Genomic DNA, 27,049 nt, shown 5'->3' with positions numbered 1-27,049 from the left:
CTCGCACATCACAACACAATCAAGATTTACAAAGTCAATGTGCAAAGACAAGTGCTACACGTCGGAGCAAGAGCAACTGATATCAAGAAATTGAACACTTTTTAGTTTAAAACTGTACAAAGAAATCAACGAGGTTGGTTTGAGTTGACTTAAAATATCTCAAGACCCTGCTACCTGAAAAATCTACGTCAATACAGTAATAAGTATTTGTACTTTGTTACTTTCCACCAATGCTAGAGTGCAATTACACATGTGTACTGTTAGACGCTGTGGATGCCCGAACTATTTCCACTAAGACACACATGCAGAAGTGTTGTTTAAGAAACGTGGCTAAAAAAAAATCAGTATACTGTAGGTCAACATATGCTAAACACTGCAGATTAACATTTGAAGGAAAAAAACATTCAAAATCTCAGCTTTGTCCATCGGTTATTGTTACGCAAAATGTTATTACTATTATGTAATAATAATATTATATTTTAAGATAGAATTTATTGTGTGTGCTATATAAATGAAATTGAGTTGAGTTGAGTTGTTTTTCCGCAAAAGGCCACCAGAGAGAGACACAACGTCAGATCAACTTTTGAAGGCCGCCTGCCGGTCCACACTTGTGCAGTCTCTTCCTTATCCTAGCCTGAATGTTTTTTTTTTCTGTAAAAATTGTCTCACGTCAGGTTGTTCTATTATTTCAGTGTTTGTTTTAATTAAAGGGCAGTCATTTGAAAACAAATATTTACCAAAACAAATTCTGGATAGGGGAGATACGAAACTGTAGATTAAAAAAGAAAGAAAAAATCAGCCGTTGATATTCTCTGCCCTTGATCTGACAGCTTGTTCTTAGTTGGGTTCTAAACCAGTACCGCCGTTGGGTAAATGCACCCCACTCTCTAATCTCCATAAAGGAGGGGAAATAGGGGAGAGGGTACCTGTTCCCCCACTTATGTCAGTCTCTTTTCTCATGGAAATAGGGGTGCGGCCCTCGATTCCGGGCACCATCTGCCCTTCCTCGGGGTTTGGGCCCCAAGCACTGCAGACATGCTCTATTGTTTGTGTGCGTCCAAGCAGAATGTGGTGAGTACACGCGGCCCTTGTGGCCCAAAAAAGCGCTTTGCATCAAGAGCACGGGCCTGCTGTTCATTAGCATCCATGTGACAGAAGTGGGGTGGGAGGCTTCAAGCATGGCCTGTGTGCCATAACATCAGGGAGTGTGTTTTGCCTTTGAGGTCTGGTCAGGCTTCACGTGTAATGTCATTCAAAGTACCCGTTAAGTTGACGAGTCAAATGCCCTTTTGTGATCATGAGTGACGCTTTCTAGCTAATATGAACATATACGTCATACAAAAATGCATTTGTTTTAGCTGAGCTTTGCCAAAGTTGGATGTCTTAAGATGTAACACAAAGGAGGCAAACCGATCCTTTAGTGACTGACCCTTTGCAGCGATGTTGTTGTGTGGGCCAATGATTTGACTGATTAAAGTGTCATCTGCCGTCTTGGAGCGAAAACCTTTGAATATAATCATTTAATTTCAAAATGAATAGGAACATTAAAAAAACATAACAAATCCTGGATAGTACTGCTCACATCTTAATGCTCATTTTGGAACCCGTATGAAAGTGTCCCAAACTTAACTCATGGACTGTTCAGGCCGGTGTGCCTGTCATAGAAGTGATTTAGAAAATAAGTAGGAAACTAGTGGGTCTGCCTCGAAATGCACTGCATTAAAGGAAAAACAACAATAATAGGACATATGAAGGTAGTTAGATGTTCAATGATGTCATTGACTTACTCAAGAAAAGTTGCATGCACATTTTTGGACTGGTCAATAAATCATAACGTGACCTCAGTACACTAGACCCGCCTGCCCTCCTCATTTTCCAATCTCCACGCTGCCGGCTGCATTGAGATTAGTTATTGAACTGGTCAAGCAAAGGGAAACAAGGCCGCTTCAGAGACTCGGCGCACAATAAGCCAGCTGTCAGCGGGTGGGGCTTGCCCGGACCGCGGTTGTCATGGCTAGTTCATTGCGTCGCCTTCACAGAGATGATCGGTGATCCTATGCGAGTTTGACGGGTGCTGATTAGTACTAACAGAAGGCTTGATTGGGCCAGCTGGATTTATTCAAACTCTAAAATTCCAGCAACGCATTTAAGGCCAATGTAAAAGTAAACGCCTTCATTTTTTCATTGAGGATGACCATTTCTGGCCAGTGAGCTTTACCGCATTACCTTTTGATGATGCTTCCAACTGCATAATAATCAACACTAGTGTCTACATGTATTCATGAACATTAAAGGCCTCTTCCCAAGCCACAGAGGCTCCACGTTTGCCTCTCTGTTACTCTTTTATATTCAAAAGGTCATCCCAGCCTCATCTGAATCAGCGCGGATGTCCTTTGAGGTATAAAAGAGGAATTAGATTCCCAAGATTCTGATCTTTATCCACCTTTGGCGAGTTTTATTAGAATAGACAAACGGCATTCATTCAACCACTTTGATTTTCACATGCATCAGATATGCTCTGTGTTAGCTCCCACTGAGCCTTATTATCCCCTTTGATGCAGCAGGTTGAAACGTGTCATACAACCTAAATTTCAAAACTTGGCAAGGCCTTCCAAAGTATTAAGTGCACGACATTTAAAATCAAGCCGTAATCTGCCATTACTGTGCTCAGCTGTCCTGGTTAACTTGCTACAATCAGAAAAAAAAAAAAAACATCAATATTTACTTGTGATCAACTGGATAGAGGCCCACTAACCTCAATTAAATTCCTTTTTTTTGGGGGGGTGGTGCTTGGTGGTAATCTGGCGTACCAACACACACATACTCGCACAGTAAAAGTAGTCGTTGTGTTGGTGGATGCAGCTGGAGCATGGATGAGCGTGACCTATTATTATGTTCTGCATGCCAAGTTTACCAGTGAAAGGCTTAAAGGGATGTAGTAAAATGAAGCGCATTTAATAGACTGTCCATAGCGGACATTAGTGTAGTTCCATCCATTCCACTAATACTGGACATTGCTGTTGTTACCTCTTGTTTGAATCATTGTGCAATGTAATATTTAATACATTTGTCATTTTAGTAAATAATCCTTACTTTATATTTAAAAAATGTTTGATTTATAGTTTCTAATTTATAATGGTATGTTCTGTTATACAGTACATATTTACTCTATGTTGTCCCTGATTCTACAAATTTTCATTATGATTTAGTGACGTGTGTCCGACTCTCGTGCCTACTTGAGAATGTTGGATTTAAAATTGCATTTGTCTGTATTTTCAATGTCACGGCTTAAGATAAGCACTCATGAGAGTTCAAGAAAAATTAGATAGTCAAAAGATGCGTGTCGGATTATACTTCATCTGCCACATATCTAAGACCTCTCGGGATAAAATACAGGGACCTTTGCTGAGATTTTGAGGTTGAAAAAAAGGCATTTTAACTGCGCCACATTTGCAGTGATAATTAGGAAATGCCTGAAATATTTTTCATGGTGTTGTCTTTTCAAGTCACCAAGCTGTCCATTTGAGTCAGTGCTATCAACGAAACATCTACGTTGCTCTTCGACAAGGAGTGTCAACGTTACAGGCGTTGTCAGGACAACCAGCCAGGATCCACAGGGCCCTGGTGAAGCTTCCACCTTGAGCTAGATGCTAGCCATGAGACTCAGCAGATGCTGTGCTCTTCAGCCAATCACAGGTGAGCTCGAGCAAAAAGATGACATCATAGGCAAATTAAAGGCAAATGTAGGCAAGATTTTGCTTGCCATGTCTGCCTGCCTCTGAATCCCCAATTGCTTGTAGGCTGTATAAATGACGCTGGGTTATTTATTGGGGCACTTTTATTTAAAATACTTTAATTTCTGTACCACAATTTCATTCAAATCTGGCAACAAAGTTTTGTCATGAGACAAGGACACACCATGTGCCAATTAAATTGTTCTAATGAGTAGATTTTTGTCCAGATTTGTGTGCATGCACTAAAATCGTTACAAATCTACAGAAAATCTGACATTGTATTTTTTCTTAAGAGATGAGTAGTTAAAGTATGCACAAAATGGTGGGGGGGCAGAAAGTGGTCATTCGGTCCCACCCTCCCGACCGTCTCACTCAGCAGTTTGGTCTGTCAAACAGAAAACCAACGGTGTCTTGGTCTCTGCTGGCTCCTCCCCCAGACCTGCTTCTCTCATTAATATTCACGCTCTCGACCAATAGGCGAAACTGGGCGGATGACGTCCCGAGCTAGGGAACAGCGAGCAGCCAGCCAGTGAAGCGTCCAAGCCAGCCAGCCTGCCGAGCAAGCCTGCTTTTAGGGTCAGGAACTGGTCTGACAAGAGAATGGCAATCTTGCGCTAAACTGTCACTTGGACCAGGACGAAAGACGATGGTTCCACCACAGGTGATGGCTCATAGGCGTAACACGGACCGAGAGAATGTGAAGACATATTTCAGGTAATTCCCTCTCTGTGTATGCAATTGAATGGGGATGTTAGAGAGGGGGAGGCAGGAGGAGGACGGGAGTGGGGAGACAGTGTATTTATGTCGGGGTGCTTTGTAGTCCCTTTTACCCGTCTTCCACTCTGCAATTGGCCCCGGCTAAGGAGGCAGCTGTTTGATCTGCAGTCTGTTCGAGTGGGCCTGGGCGACTGCATTCATTAAAATGGGCTTGACGTGTTCTTTTTTTTTTTTCTTTTTTTTTTTTTTAACCATCCTATATCTGCGCCCCCACCTCCACTCTCCTCTGCATCTAATCAACTCTGCACGGAGTGCAGGCACCCCCTCGCAAATTAGTGATGGGGAGGTGTTTCTAATCAATAGTGGCGTTTGTGTAGGCCCGCAGCAGCTGCAGTTGCAACACAAGGACCCCCCCAAATAAAAAAGAAGCCTTGCTATTTTGGGTTGAGACCTGAGTCTGATGATTGGATGGGAGCTGTATGTGCGGATGCTTCATATGCTCACGGATGCTCTTTTGTTACCTCTGTGGTGCATCCTTTTGAGGCCTCCCTACAAAGGATGATGTCGGAGGAAAATGTCTTTTTTGGGGAGGGGTGGGGGGTCAAAACCATACACAAAGCCGGGATGTGCCTCTGTCTCCCGGCTTTGACATGTGCAGCAGTTTCATGGCGGCTCCACCGACAAGCAGATATACAACATCTGGTCATCTGGTCTGACTTCTTTGGGGATGGGAGTGGGGGCGGGGGCCGGTCCTGTGAGAGCCTAGCCGCTATTAGTCAGATTCATCCACAGCCCATCGGTGGAGGACGATCGGACGGATGCGATCCAGATTGAATGTGCGTTTCCACCGTCACCTCCGCTCATTTTAGTGGCGGCGTTCAAGTGAGCTAAAGGGAGAGATCCATCTCCGACGGCGTCCGTCCCTGAGATTTGTGAGGCGCAAGGCCTGCTGGGAAACCTGTTGTGTAGCTGTCAGGCGTAAGAGAGATTTTAGGGAGTCAACCCGGTGATGGAGGGGAGGGCGAGATGATAGCAAGGAGAATTGGGGGATGGGTTACAGAAGGTGTTACTCCCTGTTAACACTCGTCTGTTGTATATTGATAGTCAGGAGCTTCAATTTCCACGTCTAACAGCATCCAGCACAGGAACGTCCCTCTGACATCTGTCTGCCCACCACCACCGCTCAGAATTCACCGTATTCGGCCTCTCTATGTTGTCTCTGTAGGTTACATGCAACTCATGAAAATTTCATAGCTGAAAACAAGTAGGCAAAAGGTGACATGGCCCATTCCCACAACACTCGTTTGTATTTCAGCGTTAGTGGAAAGATCGGTAAAACTGCACCGGCCACTCCGCTGTTTGTATAGTAAACAAATGTAAATATGCAGGCGATAGGGAACCAACACAAGTTATGATGCTTTATTCGAACAACTTTCAGTCTGACAAAACTTTCAGATTAGGATAAATTAGCTTTCCGCTTTTGCTTGTATTTGAGATTTTCCTTCTGAGGGATTCCAATCTGAATCTTGACGACAAAATGCAGGAGGATTGCGATTGTTTGACCTTGGCAGAGGTTTGCTCTCCACTGAGTGATACCATGAAAACAAAAAAACCAACAAAAAAAATACTGGATGATTTTATGATGGCCTATTTTCCCTCGCCTGTTTGCATTTCTTCGGCCTCCTTATGTTTTCCATTATGGCAGATGTAACCCAACACACGCAGCCTCGCTTACCTCGCCTCGACTAACAAAAGCAGCAGAACGTCGTCTTGGCCTGCAGCCCACTTAAAGTGGACTCTGTGAAATCTGATACACGTACAAGGAGGCCTCCATCTGTTGGAGTCGGGGTGAGACTGGCTGCCGGCTAACGTATTGTTCCGTCAAAGTTACCGTTAAGGTCTCCCGTGTCTTCCATCAATGTTATGCGGGGTGTGCGCGTGTTTGTTTTTCGGGTCGAACTGCCCCCAGCAGTGCATTGTGGTAGGTGTGTCAGGGCTGCAGCGTGAGTTGTGTGTCATGGATTAGCATGTAGGATTGGAAGCCATCTGGCCATTTTGTCCACGTTGGGGAGGGGGAGTAAGTGCGAGCGACGGACGGAGGGAGACACTCACACACTGACACATTGACACAGCTTCAGCCGTAATCTCCCTACTTGATGCCGGTTGCTTCTCACAATACACTTGCTCGTCCCAGCGCATTCATGTGTTTGTCCGAGACTCCGCGATGGCGCCCTCCTCGTTCCCATGCGTCAAACTCCAGCTGTAAATTTGACTTTAAGGACGGTCCAGAGGCTTTTTTTTTTGGGGAGGGTTCGACCTTCCAGCAAGTCAGAGCTACACCCTTTGACTGTAAGATGACTCAGACGATGACGATGGACAGAGACGTGCTGAATATAAGGATGAAATGTTGCAGAGTTGGAAGAGGTTTAAGAGATTAGCAAGTTTCACTGGGTCAGGCGTTCGCCCAGGGGTTGGCTGAACTCAAAAGTCTCGCGTTGGAGAGGCCCGAGATTGGGAGATGTTCAGGGAATTCGGAGGATGACTGCAGACGCCCTCTCGTCGATTCACATTTATGTTGTAAACGCACATTTTGGCAGCTCTTTTTTTGTGACGGCTCTGGATTTGACTTACAGCGGGGGAGAGCAACACGCCGCACGCTCCAGCGGCAGTATTTCACTGCTCTTAATTCCCCAAAAAGCGGTTTTGGCGAGCGTGCGATTCAAGCTCTGCAAATGCAGGTGAAAGGGAAGATCGCACAGTGTTGCTTCGCCTCCAAAAAGCTCCGTTTATTTTCTCAGCTGTGGGGAGGTGCAACTGTTGTGCACGCTTTCTGGTAATTCGCTCAAAAGTGAATATGAGGCTCGCGAGAATGTGTATTGGGAGGGAGCAGAATCCTAGCTTGAGCAAAAATATGTGTCTGTGCAATTTAGCATTTATTTACAAAGTAACAAATTCTAATTGGTGTGTTGAAGTACTTCACTACTTTATATTGAGATGTCCTACCGTAATATTATGCCTCTGTATAACGGAATAAAGTAACTAAAATATTGTAAGAAATAATAATTGTAGCCAGCTCTTGCATTTATTACTTGTGTACTTTATGGAGTGTCTGCTGAGTGTAACGACTTTTCAATCATGTATTCCTTGAATGTGAGTGGAAACGCAAATAAACCCAAAACACGGCCGTAGGGACGTTAAAAAAAGGAAGCAAATGTAGGTTACAAATACATTTCCTATTCCAAAGTGTTAGCTAGTTAGAATAAATTTGTTATATTTATGCCCCTGGCTTTCCTGCACACGCACGCGCACGTTTATCGGTCAGCATTTCATCACTGTCTGCTCTCGTTTTCTCACTGCACTCTCTTTCTGTTTTTAGGTCACATGCCAATGACGCAAACCACAACAGCACACCTTGATTGCGCACGCTTGTCGAGGAGTGTGTCATTTGTAGCACACCCTTGACGAGAATTGATTGGCTGTTCCTAAAACAGGCATTACAGCATGCTTGTGCAAGAGAACATGTGTATTTGTCATGTGGCATCATTGCTAGCAACTCTGACCGCTAATTGAAACTGCTGCCTGCTTGCAAAACATTTGGACAGGTCCGGAACGGCTTCTCTTTTTAATACAACGAATATGAACCAAACAAAATTAAATTCAAACTCAACATGTGTAACATACTTGAACATTAATACAAATGCAACACCAAATATTTGAATTCTTAACGTGCTTGTAGCTTATTTCAAACTGTAAAACGCCAGGAAGTAAATACCTGTCAAAATAAAAGACTAATCATGAAGATATGCCTTCAATACTTCCCCTTTAAAGCAGAATAATTAAAGCCTTTAAAGAATATGTTCCCAGCGGGCCCACTAGTTGAAACACGGCATTCTGATTAATTTTGCGATTGTGGAATATAAATTCTGTAAGTTAAGAATAAGAATATAAGTTAAGCAGCAAAATGCGCTGGTTTTTACTCATCTCTGGGGGGCGGCCATTTTGTCTTCTGTCCACTGAAAACGACATCACAACTGGTCACAATGACCAATCACGGCTGACCTCTTTTCTGAATCTGAGCCGTGATTGGTCAGTGAGAGCAGTTGTGATGTCATTTTTAGTCGACAGAAGACAAAATGGCCGCCCCCAGAGATGGCTAAAAACGAGTGGATTAACACAAACGCAATATTTATCAGAATGCCCTGTTTCTGCTAGTGGGCTTGCATAGAACATATTCTTGAAGAAATGTTTTTTTGCGTTGACTCCCACTTTAAGGAGGAATTGTTGTTTTCATCAAAAACAACTTGTTAATTCTCCTTAAATGCTTTCAGGATCCGACAGATGTCGTCCAAATGATCGGCGTTTTTGTGTGTGCGCATGCTCCTGCAAGTGTGACTACGATATAGCGGCACACAGCTAAATATTAAATGGCAGACAGTCTGGGCTTTCACACCTCCCCCCCCAGCAGGGGGGTTTAGGAAGGATGAGGCTTTGGTGGTGAATAAATTAGTCTGCAGGATGGACTAACCAGTTTTCTTAGTTTGTTTAATAAGGCGAATGTTATCCCTCAGCCGTTGGAGCTGAGCAACTGAATCCTTCAAAACTCTGGGGAATGCAGGTCTAATTTGACTTGTAATAAACTTGTATTAGAGCAGATGTAACTTCATCTTAAAGATTTAAAAAAAAAAAGGGGGGGGGGGGCACCTATATGAACACGATGTAATTCTTGGTTTACAGATTATTTTGAGGCAATCCATGAAAAGGCCACAACCAAGTAAAACAAAAGATGACAGTGACATCTGGCTAGTGGCTAATAATAGCCCCCCTGCTATCTGATTAGCGATGTTTGTGCTCCGTGCTGCATGTAAACGAGCGGCTGAGGGATAGCGTGCTACAGGTTTGTCTTTGAAAAATAAATAAATAAATAAAACAGAACCTCCCTTCCAGAAGTATGTGAAAAGAGAAGTCTTCAGAACTAAGCCGGTTTTCAAGAGGTCAGTCAGAATGGGAATCGTAGAATCCATTAGCCTTAGCCTTTGATGTTGCGCAATCATGCTCTAGTTGGCATATTATGGACGAGTATAGGCCTTTTATGTCAACACAAAATGTTAGCATTTTCCAAGGCGTGGACAACACCTGCTAAAAATAGACATTTGCTATTTTATGAAGAAATCGTAATTGTATTGGAATTAAATAATCACACTAACAACGACTTCGGCGAAGCCATTACCGGCCTGCCGTGGATTCAAGATCAGAGGCTCTTCCTGTGTTAGCAGTTCATATTCAGCATTAATGTTTGAAAGGCCCACTCGTCATGGTGAGATTAAAATTTCATGAGAGGGAAATGTGAAAACATCCTCTGTAATATCCGTCTTGAGTGTTGAAGTGTCAGAGTTGTTTTTAAATACATTCCGATTCCACATTTAGCAAAGGACACTGACACAATTATTGACATTGTTTACATTTTATTAACTGCTTTAAAGAAGAATATAGAAAGGTGTAAAGGCCAAATGCAGACTTTGAATCAAGGACATTCTCATTTTAGGGACAGTGCAGCTTGCCTGGCAGTTTGTATTGTAATTGGGTCTTTTTTTTTTTTTTTAATGCAAGGGAAAAATCAGGGTTGTCTGGGAAACATCTGACTACTCAAGCAAAGCTCCAGCAGCCAACAGGTGATTAGAAAGACAACCACTGAGGAGCAGAGTCCAAAAATGGTGATGACTACATACAATACAATTCTTATTATTATTATTAAGTGGTCACAATCTGGTTTTAGGTGATTTTTGCTGCACACTAAACATACTGAGTTGTTGTGCTGTGGATTTTGAGCAGATTGGGTTACTTTTACCCAAGGTTGGGTTCATTATTTTGACGAATATTAAATTGGATCAATTAAAACATAATAGGTGTTCAAACTTAATGTGTAGTTTTAAGGCTTTGTATCAGCTTCATCATAGTTAAGTCTGGTAAACAATTACTTTTGGGGACTAGTCTATTTTTGTAGCTGTTGTCTACTCAGGTGCCAAATGTGTGTGTTTTTTTTTTCCATGTGTCACAAAGGAGGACCTGAGGTGTTGGGATTAAGTATGAAGTATATTGAGACTCATCTGCATGTTGTCAGCTGAGTTCATTATGTGGTGTTGTTACTATTGATCAATTTTACCTCTGTAATTGGTGACCAGATAGTGATCCCCCATTGATCGCATCTCAGTTGCACTTGTCATAAGCCATAGTGCTTGACCAGTCCTCACAATGATATCGTCATCATTAGCTTTAACGGTACTGCAGACTTGCATCAATGGTGAGTCACATATAGCCTTCCTAAAATAATAGCCCAATCATATTTTGACAAAAATCTATGTCTTTTTTTGCCTTTTTTTGGAGAATGTTATGTAAAAAAGGTTTTTTTCAACATATTCTGTATCTCCACAAAAATCTAAATACAATTTTCTGATCAATGTTGCGTTGTGAAAAATCCACCATCTCAGGGGTCGGCCATTTTGCATTGTATTGAAACATGCTGGCAACTGAAAATGACATCACGGTGCCAAACGGCTCAGCTTGCAAAAGTCACATGACCAAATCCAAAAAACCGGTCACAGAGCCCTTAGGCACTGTGATTTTCAGTCGACAGCAAGTGGCTGTACAAGGCAAAATGGCCGCCCCCTGAAATGGTTAAACACAGGTAGATTTTCTGCACAAACGCAATATTAATCAGAATACCGTGTTCAGAGTAGTAGGAGCACACAGAACACATTATTGTAAAGAACATTTTTGACTTAGCGTCTCCTTCAAACATCTCATGAAAACTATACTATAATCAGTTGTCTCAGTTGTTCATGTTTTCTGAAATAAAAACCCTGAAAATATGACTGAGGCCATTATTTTAGGAAGGTGATGATATAATCGTCCGGCTTTCGACCTCCACGTTGTTGTCACACGCACCGTGCTGCTTTAGACAGTAAACAACGGTCGCAGACCCAACCGGAAAATATCTTTCTAAAAATACATTAATGAGCTCAACATTTCATTTATAGTTTGCCCTTCTCACACTGGTGTGCAACAATGGTAATGTAATGAGAACTCAAAAAGCACTCTTGTCAAAAAAACAAAAAAGTTAGTGTTTTTGTTTCAAACAGCCTCACATAAGGTGAAAGCTTATAAAAGGTTGAACGTCCTTCCTTGTTGTCCTTTGTTGCTGACACAGCTTTTGCTCCAAACTTCCTGAGAGACAGACAAGACATCTCATCAATTAATCAATCAGGGGCTGGACTAATCCCCGCACTTCCCCAGAATCTTAATTCTGCATTTTGCCAAGCGCGTTTGGACAATCTGGCCTGTGCTGTGCCTGAGTTTACAAATCAAGGTCCTTAAAGACAGTTTTGATGTGGAACATATTGTGCTGTCCACCTTGATGTAAGTCCGGCATCAACATAGTGACCTTGAGGACTTCTTGAAATTTCTCTCTGAGGTCTACTTTGAGAGTGAAGTTGTCTTCTTCTGCCTGGAAGCTCTGATCAGATGGGTGAGCTCCTTCATCCAAAATCAGGGCTTCTTGAAAGGTCCTATCCCTGCATGCAGAGTTTTCAGTTAAGATTTGACACCTTGTGGTGGAGAGAAGACTATTTTTTTTATTTATTTATTTTTTAGCATATCTTGTCTTGGTGGTGTCATCACAATCCCTTCATCCTGCCCATCAAAGCCCAATTTAAAGCCTACTCCGAAAGTCCTTTTTCCTCAACTGTCTTTTTTTTCCACTCTGGATGATTTTCTATTTTCTTGAGCACTGAGGGTGCAATACTTCATTCTGTAAAGTCTTTTCCGTCAGAACATTGGAGACTGGAAGGTGTCACCTCTGCATCAACTAGTGAGTTCCTTCCATACCTTTTGACTGACCCTCTGACCTTCTGTAAAGCTCTCGTGCCTTAACATTCATCTCATTCGTCAAGTCAAGTTTTTAATTGTCAATGGATATTACATAATGTTAAATATGACTTCATATGAGTTAAGCAGCAAAATCCACCCGTTTTTAGCCATCTCGAGGGGCGGCCATTTTGTCACTTCTGTTGATTGAAAATGACAAATCAGTTGCTCAGGGCTCGGGTAATGACCAATCATAGCTCACCTGTTTTCTGAAGCTGAGCCATGATTGGTCGTTATCTGAGCCCTGAGCAGCTGTGATGTCATTTTCAGTCGACAGAAGTGACAAAATGAAGAAGTCACTCTGAGATGGACAAAAAACGGGTGGATTTCACTGCTAAACTTATATTTCACAAACGCAATATTAATCAGAATGCAGTGTTTAGACTGGTCGGGCTACATAGAACATACTCTTGTAAAGAAAATTTTGGGGTAGACTTCCACTTAAGTAAAGCCTGTCACATTCATAACGGTCTGATGATCGAGACAGTTTGACTCAGATTTTCACTTCTTTCATTATTTCCTCTACTGTTGGACAACAGTATTTCAGTTGAATATGAATAAAATGGAGCTCGACCAAGCAGCCCGGTTTTGTGTTGGGCCTTCGAGGTTCAACTGTATAACAAAATATCAATCTGAAATTGTTCTAAAATGGAGCGAGTTGTCCTTCTTCTGTGAGAGTAGATTTTTTTTTTTTTTTTTTACACGAGCACCAACATGTCTTATGAATAGCAACAGAAATGAGAGCAGAGAGTCTTTGTCATAGTAATGGAGTTAATAAATATCTAGTTTCATCATTTCTTTTGACAAGACGACGAATACGACCTAACCAGCCATGTTGTCGAATGCAAAGAGACGGCCACTTACAGTAGTATAACCTAATGGTGACACGTGCGATTTGTGAGATTCAGAGTGCACGCTGTGTAAGAGCTCAAGGGGTGGCTTTTGTTTGTTAATGTAGGTCTCCATGAAGGGGGCGGCCCGGCTGGCCCGCTTTTTCTGGGACAATCGTGCAGCACATCACATGATGGGCTTGGCCTCGGGGCGAGGCGGTGAAGGAGTCTAACACGCTAGTGGGATGGGGAGGTGGAAAACGACTACATGAGCGCTGAATATCTTAATTCAGTACACAGGTCGTCACAATGTGAGACATTTCAATTCACTTTGTGGCGGCCATTGCTGCTTTAACCAGGTTGCTGCTGTTGGAAGGCAAAAATAGGCCAAAGCTCAGACCACTTTGCACCCAGCACTGTGAACATGTTCCGTGATCCGTCTGACGTGACAGTCACATTACCCCAATTCTGCTGCCGCGGAGAGCAGCTGACCAGAAAAGGAACTGTGGACATCACTACCCTTGACTGGACTTTTAGCACCGTTTTGTGGGATGTCACATCACAGGAAACAGGAAGTGCTGTTCATCACTTACCACACTCTTTCCCTCTCTGCCCTAATCAATTTTTTTACACAGTTCTCTAGTCTACATACACCGTCCAAAATGATTTACGTTGAAAACGTGATTGTCCCGCTGCTCTAAGCTGACTCTTTCTCTTTTCCAGGACATTGTGAGTGCTACTAAAGATGTCTGATAGTGTCGATATTGAAGAGAAACCGCCAGCCCCCCCCTTGAGAATGAACAGTAGCTCCAGAGACTCTTCATCAGTGAATCCCGCCTCCAAACCGCTTCCAATGGCCCCTGAAGAGAAAATCAAGAAAGTGCGCCTGCGCTCCATCTTCCCCGGAGGTGATAAGAGTGAGTACCCGTCGCCCCATCTCGTCTTCACGCTTCGCCCGTCCGTCACTTCTCCTACACAAGTTCAATATGTACACAAGCGTTTGAAATCGCTTTGTCGTTTTGTTCAGCAAACAAGAAGAAGGAGAAGGAGCGTCCCGAGATATCGCTCCCTTCCGACTTTGAACACACCATCCATGTCGGCTTTGACGCAGTAACGGGAGAATTCACAGTGAGTGTCGATTTCACCTGATGGAACAGCAACCGATCGCCCATCTGGCAGCACTCATCAAGAAACATCACACTTTCTCAAGGAAGCCGCAGTCCACTCATAAAATATTTCCATTCCTAATATGCTGTTGAGACCCGAATTTGAATATTTTATATGGCATTGTTTTTTTTTTCCCATTCTTTCATATCCACTCGGAATTATTAATAATAGTAGGCAGGTGATTCCCATAAACGTTTTTGTGTGAATCCACCAATTGATACCCATAGCTACAAATATTTGTCAAATTGCTTTTATTCGTAGTGTATGTGAGAATGAGAAACATCTAAAAAAAAAATTATAATAATGTCAAATATGACCTAGTTCAAACTCAGTTTATATTTATAAATGACAAAATCTGTGATTTTGCATTATTCACTGTATTCAATGGACGCAAATAGCAAAAAAAAAAGAACAAAGTCTCACAGCTTTTGATTTGGGAGCACGATTGCTTGTTAGCGTGGATTCCAAACGCGTAATTGTGTAATTTAAAAATAACAAACAAGGCCTCGTTTGTTCGACAAATCTGCGGCACAGCAGTGACGTAGTGTGCTTGCTTTTGACTTGAAGTCTAAATTCCATCAGTTGCTCAAAGCTACAAAGTCGACGTTTATTAGACATAAAACAAAGCATGTCGCATCCTTTAGTTCCATTCACTCACAGATGAAAAGTTTTGCCTGCAAGGAAAGTAGCGACGCTCATTACGAGTCATTTTGTACAGTATATAATTTTGTAATATTAGAAAAAGACACTCATGGTTTTTCAATTCAAATGTTCAAATGTCACAGGTGGCATATTGGCTCTGGCCTTCCTTTGTGGATTTTGCATATTTTCTCGGGAAATGGATGAATGGAAATGAACACTTCTCTGTCTGTGACATACAGCATCGACATCATGTTTGCCCTTTTTTTTTTTTTTTTTTTTTACCGTTTAGTCCACTGGTCAGCCAGTGCCTTCTGCAGTTACCATGGTAACAGCTCGGCGAGTTTACAATTTTTCCTGACGTATTAGGATGGAAACCAATAACTGTTTGAAAGAAATACATATATATCATTCCAGGTGTTGTATTTGTGTATTTATTTATTTAAAGTGTGAACCTTTGGAGTTTGACTTCCTGTGTGTGGTTGCAGGGCATCCCGGAACAATGGGCGCGCCTCCTGCAGACCTCCAACATCACCAAGCTGGAGCAGAAGAAGAACCCGCAGGCTGTATTGGATGTCCTCAAGTTCTATGACTCCAAAGAGACGGTCAACAACCAGAAGTACATGAGCTTCACCTCGGGAGGTACGGAGCTCCAAAATGCGAAGAAATGAACGACAGAAGGGTTTTTGAACAGCGTTTGAATGAGATTGTTTGTTTCTATTCCAGACAAGACTGCCCATGGTTACATAGCGGCAAACACTCTGGTGAGTCATTGTATAATTTTGCTTTATTATTTAGTATGTTCATATTTTTCGATTTATGCATGCTACTTTTTGCTTCAGGTGGCTCCTTTGGTCTGTTTATTATTAGCGCTTTCCCCACGCTGTAAAAAAAAAAATCCACATTGATTAGATTACACAGTGCAATCACTCAAAAGTCTTAAAGGGGAAGTTAACCCAAACATATTTTTTTCAAGAATGTTCTATGCAAGGCCACTAGTTGAAACAAGGCATCCTGATAAATATTGCGTTTGTGGAATAATAGTTAACACACTCGTTTTTAGCCATCTCTGGGGGCGGCCATTTTGTCACTTCTGTCCACTGAAAATGACATCCCAACTACCCAGGGCTCAGGTAACGACCAATCATGGGAGCCGTGATTGGTCGTTACCTGAGCCCTGGGTAGTTGTGATGTCATTTTCATTGGACCGAAATGACAAAATGGCCGCCCCCTGAGATGGCTAAAAACGGGTGGATTTTGCTGCTTTAACTCATATTCCACAAACACAATATTAATCAGAATGCCGTGTTTCAACTCGTGGGCCTGCTGGGAAAATATTCTTGAAAAAAATATGTTTTTTTTTTTGTTTTTTTTTTAAATAGAGCAAGGCACATTTTGTCTTAATTTCCACAACAAGTGTAAAAGTCTAACAGGTAAGTTGGAACATTTTGTGCATTCGGTTCATGGGCGTGACCGTTGGAGTCAGTGCACATGCTTCCCTTTCATGGGCAAAATGTGCACATTCCACTCATGATGCTTTCCCAGCAATTCCCTGAACTTTGCAGCCATCCCAGTCAGTTTTTTGCACTCACAAACTGATCCACTGTGAGAACGAGCGCTGCTCATGGTTTATTTTTCCGATCTACTTAACTCGATTTTGAAATACAAACAATAGCCCGAGCCTCAGTCAAGGCTCAACTGCACCGAGGACGACTCCCACTAGGCTGACCTCATTCCTAGCTTTGACCGGAGTAATCTACGCTTTTAATGCCTTTCCCCGCACACACGCTCGGCCGGGTGAAGAAGTGCAATCCGAGTCTGGCGGGGGGGCGGGGTAGGGGGGGATTCGCCGCCCCAGGCCAATCATGCGGGGCTGCTGCTTGGGTAGCGCCGGCGAGTAAAGCGAAGAGGTTGCGTGTGAGAGCGTATTTGAGGGTGTCTTGCAGCGGTTCAGGACTCCGAACTTGTGCCATAGATGGATCTTAGTTTGTCTCTTAGTGTGTCCAGCGGTCTCAACTATCAAAAAGTGGACGCAAAAGAAGAGGGTTGCTCAAGTCAGTCTCGAGGTTGACACTTGTGTGTAATCAAGGGTCAGGATTTTTGTGAGGTTTTAAACCATTATCTCGTGATGCTCTATTTAAACAATATAATTCTAATAGACACGCGCTAGCTGTTTATCACATTGCATCTGTATTCATTTAACAGCTTGTATTGGAGCTCACGAGGTTGTGCCTAATGTTGAGACAAAGTACCTAATGTGTATTGATTGGTCTCTTTGAACGTCATTTCAGTTGTCAATTCACATTTTGGAGCGACGAGACACAAGCACCGAGCCCCACCTTGACCTCAGATGAGTGGATTGTCCGATTGTCATTTTTAGCTTTTCAAGACTTTGATTTGAAATCATACCATAATTATGAGAGCGTTGTTGTTTGAAGAATGGAAAAAAAATGCCCTGATAAGTAGTCTTTGGATTTGTTGACAGCAATTTGCCATCAACACACCAAATTGGCGTCAGTGTCAGCTTTGATATGTTTATTGCGGCTTAGGCCACCGAGGTTCATTCAATTAGAGACAAGTATTGAGTTTCGGAGCCGTAAATGCGACGATGATGAGATGTGACGCAACGGTGACTGCCATCACGCCGCTGTCATTTGTCCTCTTGTCTGTTTTCTGTTTTGGAACGACGTTGTCACCTGCCGACAGTAAGGATGCTGATATGTGTAATCCCATTTCTCGATTGCGGACGATTTGTTTGACGTTTGTTTTTACTGAATGGAAATTAAAGACTCCTGACGCGGCGTCCGTAGCCCCAGTTCAGTTTTATGGAGACGACCTCCATCCCTAATTAGCGACCACCCACATAATTCCCCCCACCAACCCCCCTCCCTCCCCTGAAGTCCACTCACTCTTCGACACTGTGTGGGTTTGTTTTGAGTAAATCCTCCCATTTTCAACCTTCACATTCAGAACCGACTGCTGTCATCTGGGCCTCCTGTCAGCCTTAGAACCTGCAGCGCATTATTTGACAAGGTAACTCCTCCATATTACTATTGCACATCTCTGCATCGGCTTTGAAGGTCCAATCATTCGATCCAAATGACGCCCCCTGGCGAGTACAAAAGAGCTCGTGCGAATTTTCTTTTTTGAGGCATCATCATCACTCTCTGCGGTCAACATTGCATTCACGGTGTCGGGAGGCGGGGGGGTGTATATGAGTAAGAGCACCTCTCGCTGGTGGTGGCAAGGCAGGGGCGCATGCCACGAGGGGGGGGGGGGGGGGTGTGCTGACTTTAAATCCGCATGTTCCGCAGCTCATCTTCTTTCCGACTTGATTGAGAAGTCTCCCTTTTAACTTCATCACCATTGACGGCATAACCGCATGGCCTTTTTTTTTTTTCCCCCCCTAAAGACAAGACCACATTTCACGACTTACAAACATCCTGAGTCTAATTTGTGCACCGTCGAGTCGACCCAATCCTTCTTGGAGCCGGTGACAGGCCTTGAACGAAGGACTGGATCTTCCCTTCTTTGTTTAATCGCCAGAACTAAGCTGCACTGCTTCATTTATGCATGACAAGACTGGAAATGGATGTTTCCATAAGAGGAAAACGATACAAGGCTAATTGACTTTTGGATGAGGGGTTAGGGGGCAAATACTCCGGGTTAGGCATAATAAATATGTCTGAAGCATATTAGTGTAGACTTTTGCGCTTGGTGGCAGGTATCGTGCATATCCAGGTTGTCTGCGGGTCATCCACGCATTGCACTTTACTGCAATGTTGCAGCATGTTTGCTCCACTTTAGCATCGTCGAATACGTAAGCGCGTGTCCCTCGCAGAAAGTGCATTCTCATCCCAGGTTCTTGGCACACAGAACCGAACCTAACTCCTTTCGCTCTGACAAAAGTGCACCTTTTCCCTTGAGCTCTCACTCAACCGCTAACACGTTCCTGCCCTTTAGCGCAATTGTTCCTGACAATTGTGCCGCCTCATTTTCCTGACACGTTTAATGATATGACACGGCTCTCATTTACAGGATGGTTTTTTTTAGGTTTATAAGATGAATTCGAACAAATTTAGCACATCTCCCGGTTTGGGTTCCGCACGCTCGGAAATTTTTTGTGGTGTTTACATGGTTTTTTTTCATCCAGCAGGGTGCCAAAACCTCAACGTCAGAGCCCCCGATTGCTCCACCTGTGTCCGAAGAGGAGGATGAGGAGGAAGAGGAAGAAGAGGAGGAGGAAGAGGAGGAGGAGGATGACGACGACGAACTGCCGCCCGTCATTGCGCCTCGACCCGAGCACACTAAATCTGTGCGTTTTATTTTTAAAAAAATTTTTTTATTAAGAACATGCTAAATCAAATCTTGAGATGACTCCAGCGTGTCACATGCTCTCGCAGATCTACACGCGCTCAGTCATGGACCCGCCCAAGCCTCCCACTCCCATCAAAGAGGTTGTGACGCCACCCGAGTCACAGGTCCAGCCCGACAACACATCGAGCACAATGTACCGCCACACTGACCGCCAGAGGAAGAAATCCAAAATGACAGATGAGGAAATTCTGGAGAGACTCAGTATGTGTCTTTATATGCTGCTGCTTATTGTCCTGCCTTTATAACTTACAAGTTACAAATTCTGCCTACAAGAAGATCATAATGCTTAAAAGCGGAAGTCAACCCAAACATATTTTTTTCAAGAATATGTTCCCACAAGGCCCACTAGTTGAAACACGGCATTCGGATTAATTTTGTGTTTGTGGAATATAAATTAAGCAGTAAAATGCACTCGTTTTTAGCCATCTCTCGGGGCAGCCATTTTGTCTTCTGTCGACTGAAAATGACATCACAACTGCTCACAACGACCAATCACGGCTGACCTGCTCTCCGAATCTGAGCCGTGATTGGTCCTTGTGAGCAGTTGTGATGTCATTGTCAGTCGACAGAAGACAAAATGGCCGCCCCCAGAGATGGCTAAAAACGAGTGGATTAACACTTATTACACAAACGCAATATTTATCAGAATGCCCTGTTTCAGCTAGTGGGCTTGCATAGAACATATTCTTGAAAAAAATATGTTTGCGTTGACTTCCGCTTTCAGCTTTGATCATTCTAAATTTGGTATTTAAAAAAAAACAACAACACATCTCTGTACAGGGTAAGAAACATAAATGTATTTTTTCTCCAGGGGCGTTTTACTCAGATGAAGAGAGCACTCCACTTTTTTTTTTTTCCATTATAGGGAGCTGCCTTTTTGAGAGAGTGGCACTATTTGAGGATAGACGGTGTATATGTAGTCCCATGCCACTGCAAACTCCAATCGCAATGTTGTGACCAGCGAACGTACGCATTCATTCACTGCCGCTCTCTAAGTTGTACTATGAAAATGCTTTGGCTTAATTTCTAAAATTAGATGTGCTCCAAGGAAAAGTGTCTCTGCCGTGCCCAGATGATTTTTTTTTTTTTCTTAAGCATTTACAAACCCACACAGACGTAGAAACTCAACAACATGCACAATCATTATGCACGTGTTTTGTCTCTGACTCAGGGAGTATCGTGAGTGTGGGGGATCCCAAAAAGAAGTACACACGCTTTGAGAAAATAGGACAAGGGTAAGTGTGTGTGAGTGGAAACTTGGAGCCTTGGGAGTTAAACTGAAAAGATATTCAATAAATAAACTGTAACTATTAGCAACTGTAATATATAGAAAGTAAAGACCTCTGTTTTTTTTTAATCTATTATAGCCTCTGATGATGCTCTCCTTTTGCTTACACTAAGATAAGCAAATCCACTGGGTTGGAATTTGTTCTCCAGTGTGTTCAAAGAACTACAAATTTGTCCTTCTGCATAGTATCGACTTCCCTGTGCTATTTCTTGGAACTTTGCTTTATCATCAAATCTGCCATTGTTACCGCAAATTGTTAGCATTTCTAAAAATGAAATCAGGCCTTTTGTGTGTCCAGTCTGATGATTGAGCAGGAAATGCGATACAGTGGATGTGTTGTGGATTATTGTCATGTGCCAAATACAAATTGAATTTCCCCTCAAAAGTATAGTCATTGAATGAAACGGCGTTGCCTTGCAAATTATGATGAGTTACTTACTCTCCATTTTTATGTGTATAATGGAACCATAGAAAACAGTTTTGAAATCACTGTATTTAATTTAGCTTTAAAGACCAAATCATAAATGTGCATGTTTATTGATATCATTTCTTTGTCTCCAGAGCTTCTGGCACTGTGTATACAGCCATCGACATAGCAACCGGCCAAGAGGCAAGTGACAATTGTGGCCCTAATTATTCAAATGTCATTAGTTCATTGTTTTGATCCATATATTGTTTTGTTTTTTTCCTCTTACTCCTTTTATATCAGGTGGCCATCAAGCAGATGAACCTGCAGCAGCAACCCAAGAAGGAGTTGATCATCAATGAGATCTTGGTGATGAGGGAAAACAAAAACTCAAATATAGTCAACTACCTGGACAGGTCAGTTATGAACTTTATAATACCATCCCTTCAAATTTGAGTCGGAATGCATCAAAATGTTTGACCGACTGTATTAGAGTGGCGCAGAAAGTTATCTGATTCTTCCACTTGTCTTTTTGCTCCTTCCTCATTGGTTTTAGTGGTCAGCATTATTTATAAACTACATTACTGCCCCCTACTGTTGAGGAATGAAGAATAGGGACAGTAATAACTGCTTTGCTTCAGTTTTATTGTCATTTTTAGAAATAATGACACAGTCATGATGACAAGCACACAAGAAGATACATTCCTGGTTATATGTGCTTCTCATGTATTTTATTTTTTTTCAGTTACTTGGTAGGAGACGAGCTCTGGGTAGTGATGGAGTATTTGGCCGGCGGCTCGTTGACGGATGTCGTGACTGAGACCTGCATGGACGAGGGCCAGATTGCAGCAGTTTGTAGAGAGGTAAGAGACGCAGCTGAGGCCTCAGCAGCAACAAGCACTCCCAACTGAGTCCTTGTTGAAATGACCTTTATTTGAGGTCCAATTGGTAACGGGGAAATCAAGCCAAACATATTTTTTTTCAAGAATATGTTCTATGCAAACCCACTAGTTGAAACAAGGCATTCTGCTAAATATTGCGTGTGTGGAATGAGAATTAACCCACTCATTTTCTGCCATCTCTGGGGGCGGCCATTTTGTCACTTCTGTCCACTGAAAATGACTGTAAATCCAAATCTAAAATCTCATCCACAAAATACTACAGAGTGAAGAGAATGGCTGTTGGGAATGAATAAATTCAATTTCATGGAATAGATATTGGAATGTAGGTCAGTGTTTTGATAGTGTTTTAGTCAGCCGCTGATCCTGTGCCGTTATTGAGCGAATACTCCAAATGTCTTTGTGTTCTCGTCAGTGTCTTCAAGCGTTGGATTTCCTACACTCCAACCAGGTGATCCACAGAGACATAAAAAGTGACAACATCCTTTTGGGAATGGACGGATCTGTCAAACTCAGTACGTTTCTGACTCTAACTTGACATTTGCCAAAGGAAGACGCTTTTAAGTGTTGGCTGATGATTTTGCCTTTGTCTCTCGCTACAGCCGACTTCGGCTTCTGCGCCCAGATAACTCCAGAGCAGAACAAGCGCAGCACAATGGTGGGAACGCCCTACTGGATGGCACCAGAGGTGGTGACCCGTAAGGCTTACGGCCCAAAAGTAGACATCTGGTCTCTGGGAATCATGGCCATTGAAATGGTGGAGGGAGAACCTCCGTATCTGAATGAGAATCCTCTCAGGGTAAGAATTGCCTGGCCAAGGTGTTCATTCATCGCACTGGCAAGGAGATTCAAAATTCATGCTTTCTTATATGACTCCCTCCATTTTGACCATGCCCGTCTTTGCAGGCCTTGTACCTGATAGCTACCAACGGGACGCCCGAGCTCCAGAACCCAGAGAGACTGTCGTCCGTCTTCAGAGACTTCCTCAACCGCTGCCTGGAGATGGATGTGGACCGCAGAGGTTCTGCCAAGGAGCTGCTTCAGGTAATAGCGGGCTGAAAAATGAAAGTACAGTAGACTGAAGGGAAGTGGACAGTTTTTTTTGGGGGGGGGGGGGGGATTTAATGTCGTCTTTAAGGCAGACCTCACTAGTCATACCGATATGACACGGCATACTGATTAACATTGTGTTTATGAAATATAAGTTAAGCAGCAAAATCCCCCTGTTTTTATCCATCTCAGCGGGCGGCCATTTTCTCACTTCTGGCGACTGAAAATCACACTTGTGTAACAAGCGATCACGGCTAATTTGTTTTCTGAAGATGTGCCGTGATTGGTTGTTAGCTGAGCCCGAACAAGTAACAAAATGGCCGCCCCCTGAAATAATAATGAAAGCTTGTTTGTGTTCATGCTTGACACGCATTCCGTCTATTGTCTTCTTTATATTACATCCATGTCCTTTTTCCTGTGTGCAGCATTCGTTCCTGAAGCTGGCCAAGCCTTTGTCCAGCCTCACGCCTCTGATTGTAGCTGCCAAGGAAGCCATAAAGAACAGCAGTCGCTAGGGGGCGCCCTCTGTCCTCACCCAAGGCTGGACCCCCGCCTGCTAGGTGTGCGTTCATGAAGGTGGAAGGGTGCTTCTGATATTTGCGGGCTGGGTGATGTGACAGCCAAAAGTGCAGAGGGGGCTGGGTGGAGCCCTGTGACTCCCCTTCTCAAACGCCTTCACCCCCCACCAGCAGCCCCCCCCCCTTACCCCGCCCAGCCCACCCATACGTACAGTGCGTCGGACGAACGGCGGCCTTGCAGCCTCTCGGCACCGTGCTGCTAAAAAGACCTTTTTGTTTACGTCTTCAGCACTCTGTACATGTGTAGAGCAGTCTGTCACTAGTGTGTGTGTGTGTGCGTGCACATAGGTTCTGTGGGGGGAGGGGCGGGGGACAACTGCTTACAAACCAAAAAAAGAGGGGGACAAGGGCCTCAAAGAAGAGCTTTTGGTAGAGTTTCCTCTTCCTCTCGTGTGGGGTAACACATCACGCCTGCAGTGTTCTATCAGAGTCACGCTTGGACCCAAACTGTGCTCGTATGACTGCGGAGGAGCTGACGGTGGCTGTGTGTGCGTGTGCACGCGTGTGTAAAAGTGCAGTTACAAGGGGAAAGCCATGGTTAATTCAACCTGACCAAAGTTGGATTTGAGCATTCTACACTGATCCTGCTTCATTTTAGCTTAGCATTGCCCTTATTTATTAGCTCAGTTGTCTGACCCCATTTCAAATTAAACCAATATATAATATTGAATATGGTATAAGGGTATATTTAACCTTGATCCGGTATGCTTAGACTCCTATTAATATTCATAGTTATTACTAAAGCCCTTCGTTGTCCCAAATTTGCATGTATGTGCACTGCCGATTTTATATTCCATTATTTTAAAACACATGTACAAATGCTCAGCGGCATATTTTGTTGACATGCATTTTAGCGTTGTTACTAAATAGTTCTCATCGGTTTAACGAACTATAAATCTTGCTTCAAATGTAAATGAAAATCCTTTTATAAATGCAATTTTACAGTGTACGTTATTGATAAAAGTAGACCAAGCGCATATTTAAATATGGTCCCTTTCTCCTTTTCACATACTAATTTATAGATGTGGCATATAAAACTGCATCTTATGACATTTTTTAAAATAAAAATATGGCCATTCCCTCCATCATCATTATGAATTACGATAAGGTGACCACCCACGTCTACTTTATTTTTTGTTTTATTCTTAATCTCATTGTCCAACCTCACCCTAAATTATTCATTTGTTCTAAATGATCAATTGCGGAACTATTATGATCGCAACTTCCTCATGAGCCCAATCAAAAATTGAAACGTCACATTTGCGCACATTCATCTGCGCGCATATACGACACAGTAGACAGCCTTGTTTGTGTTGGCGTATCCCCACGTAGCTACACTACGGCGTGTGCACATGCGTGTTTGTGTGTGCGCGCGCGCGCGCTCTTGTCTTCCTATCGTTGTGCGACATCTTTTCACCCTATTCAATTGCGTGCGCGCGAGTGTCCGAGGGCTACCTCAAGTCTGCACGAGTCCAATCCTCCACCGTGACTTTGAGGTGCGGGGGGAGCCGCCCAGCCACATTTTGTACCTCCATTGTACAGCAAAAGTCCACAAGATGGAGCGATGTGACACATGAGTCGTGCATGTAAAACAACCAACTATACACTGTATCTCATCGTTCACTTAGGTTAAGATTGTTAGGATATGTGCAGTGGATATAAAAGGTCTGCGCACCCATGCCTAAATGCCAGGTTTTTGTGACACAAAATGAGACCAAGATAAATCATTTCAATATTGTTTCCTCTAGTGATGTATATAATCTGTACAGCTCAATTGACCAAAAAAAAAAAAAAAAAAAACTGGAGGGGAATGGGTGGCTGCACAAGTTTGCACACCCTATTGTATACCACCATTTAAAGTGCCTCCTGTTAACCCCAAATACATCTCAGATATTTAGCACGTTTTTTCTGACTTTTTTTTTTTTTTTCTTTTCTAGCAGATACCCTAAAGGATTTGTGTTACCCTGCATAAAAATTGAAAGAGTTCATACCTCCCTCCACCTTGAATTGGGCACCCACTCCAACTGATAAAGACAAAAAAGATTTGATTTCAAAATTTTGGTAAAGCAAAGCACTCTCCCAAATGCAAGGGGAAAAACTTTTTTTAACTGTCATTTCAAATTGGTACAAACACAACAGAACTCATCACAATGAGAACACAATTGCTGCAGCGAAGCAGCATCATGCTTTGGAGCTGTTTGTCTTCATGTGGAACGAGAGGTCTTTGACAAGGTGGTGGCAATTATGAATTGTTCAAAATGCCAGCCGGTGGTAGCACAAAGCCTCCAGGCTTCTGCCAGAAAACAAAGAAAATGCCAGGAAAAGCCTCCTAGAACATCTGAGATTTATTCTGGATGGAGCAGAGGCCCTTTAAATGGTAGCAGTTGTGTTCTGGCTCCTATGTAACATGATTTCAAATGTGATCGGTAAATTCCAAACAGCCACATGCCAAGTTATGAGGGTGTGCACACTTGTGCAACCACGTTATTTTATTAATCACGTTATTTTATTAATCCCACTCTGGCTGCACATGTTCTAGGCTACCTAAATGACAGAAAAGCCTTTGAATGGATTTTTGTTCTTTTTATACCGCTAAAAAAAAAACAGTCATTTGAACAGGGGTGTGTAGACTTTTTGTGTCCACTGCATGTACAGTATGTATGTATGTATGTAAATATGAAAGAGGGGACCGTCCCCTCTACCCCCACCTTTTTTTTTTCAAACGATGTAACTTCAAAATAAGACATTTCAGGGTGCTTTATGTATGTAACAGTCAATGTTTTGCACTCTGCAAATGGAACAAAAAGAAGAACACGCACACCCTCTGCACTCCAGGGGCTCCCATTTTGGGCCCAGTAAGTCGGGACACTCCATGTGGACTATGAACTGCCGAGTGTGTATGCGTGCGATGGGTATGGCTGGCCCGTGAGGACGCTTGGTGCAAAAGGCGTCAGTGTCGCCCATGTACGGGCGCGAACTGTGAGCACTGAGAGGTGGAGGACGCCTCAGATGTGCCGCCTTCCCCGTTCTGTGGTTGCTCCTGTGCATTCCTATCTTCTGAATGTGTCAATCTGTACACGTGGTGTGAAAATTCCTCTATTAATGTGTATCAAGAGAATGGAACAAAGACAAAAAAGGTTACTTTTTAAATTATTATCATGATTACTACTCTTATTCTTGTCAAGCTTTGTAAAACTGCTGATCCATCCGGCGTACCTCAGCAGACTGCTCCCCGCCTTTGAGAAAGGACAAAAAAAAGCACGACGGGGGAAATTAGGTTTTGGATAAACTATTTTTAATTGTGGTTGAAGCAATAGACTTTTTGAACTTTGAATTGTGCATGGCTGTGTCTTGAGTGTAAAAAGAAAAAAAAAATATTGCAGTTTGGGAACTGGACTGAAATAAAACGAAACTGTTGCTGTAATGCATCTTGGCTATGGTGAG

At 43.0% G+C, this 27,049-nt stretch overlaps 1 protein-coding gene across 9 annotated transcripts; it reads left to right on the top strand.

Annotated features, from left to right (window-relative positions):
* Positions 1-58: 58 nt before the first annotated feature.
* Positions 59-27,033, top strand: LOC147133461 (serine/threonine-protein kinase PAK 3). Of its 9 annotated transcripts, none has more exons than XM_086013202.1 (19): positions 59-133; positions 969-1,071; positions 3,507-3,696; positions 4,212-4,448; positions 13,925-14,118; positions 14,229-14,329; positions 15,496-15,649; positions 15,734-15,771; positions 17,978-18,040; positions 19,164-19,322; positions 19,411-19,585; positions 20,550-20,619; positions 21,234-21,282; positions 21,382-21,494; positions 21,824-21,941; positions 22,393-22,492; positions 22,580-22,776; positions 22,884-23,021; positions 23,453-27,033. In XM_086013202.1, exons 5-19 carry the CDS (start codon positions 13,947-13,949, stop codon positions 23,540-23,542), a joined length of 1,737 nt encoding a protein of 578 aa, XP_085869328.1. In that variant the 5' UTR covers positions 59-133; positions 969-1,071; positions 3,507-3,696; positions 4,212-4,448; positions 13,925-13,946; the 3' UTR covers positions 23,543-27,033. The 9 variants fall into 9 exon arrangements, with proteins under 9 accessions (XP_085869328.1, XP_085869331.1, XP_085869324.1 ...); XM_086013198.1 differs by having other exon boundaries at positions 61-133; positions 19,161-19,322; XM_086013203.1 differs by having other exon boundaries at positions 64-133; positions 19,161-19,322; positions 20,556-20,619.
* The last annotated feature ends 16 nt before the right edge of the window (positions 27,034-27,049 follow it).

Source organism: Filicampus tigris, chromosome 17 (assembly GCF_054856515.1).
Source record: "Filicampus tigris isolate MCC_2025a chromosome 17, RoL_Ftig_1.0, whole genome shotgun sequence".
Taxonomy (NCBI): Eukaryota; Metazoa; Chordata; class Actinopteri; order Syngnathiformes; family Syngnathidae; genus Filicampus; species Filicampus tigris.
The sequence above is the reverse complement of the archived record's forward strand: the minus strand, read 5'-3'. Positions and strand labels throughout refer to the sequence as shown.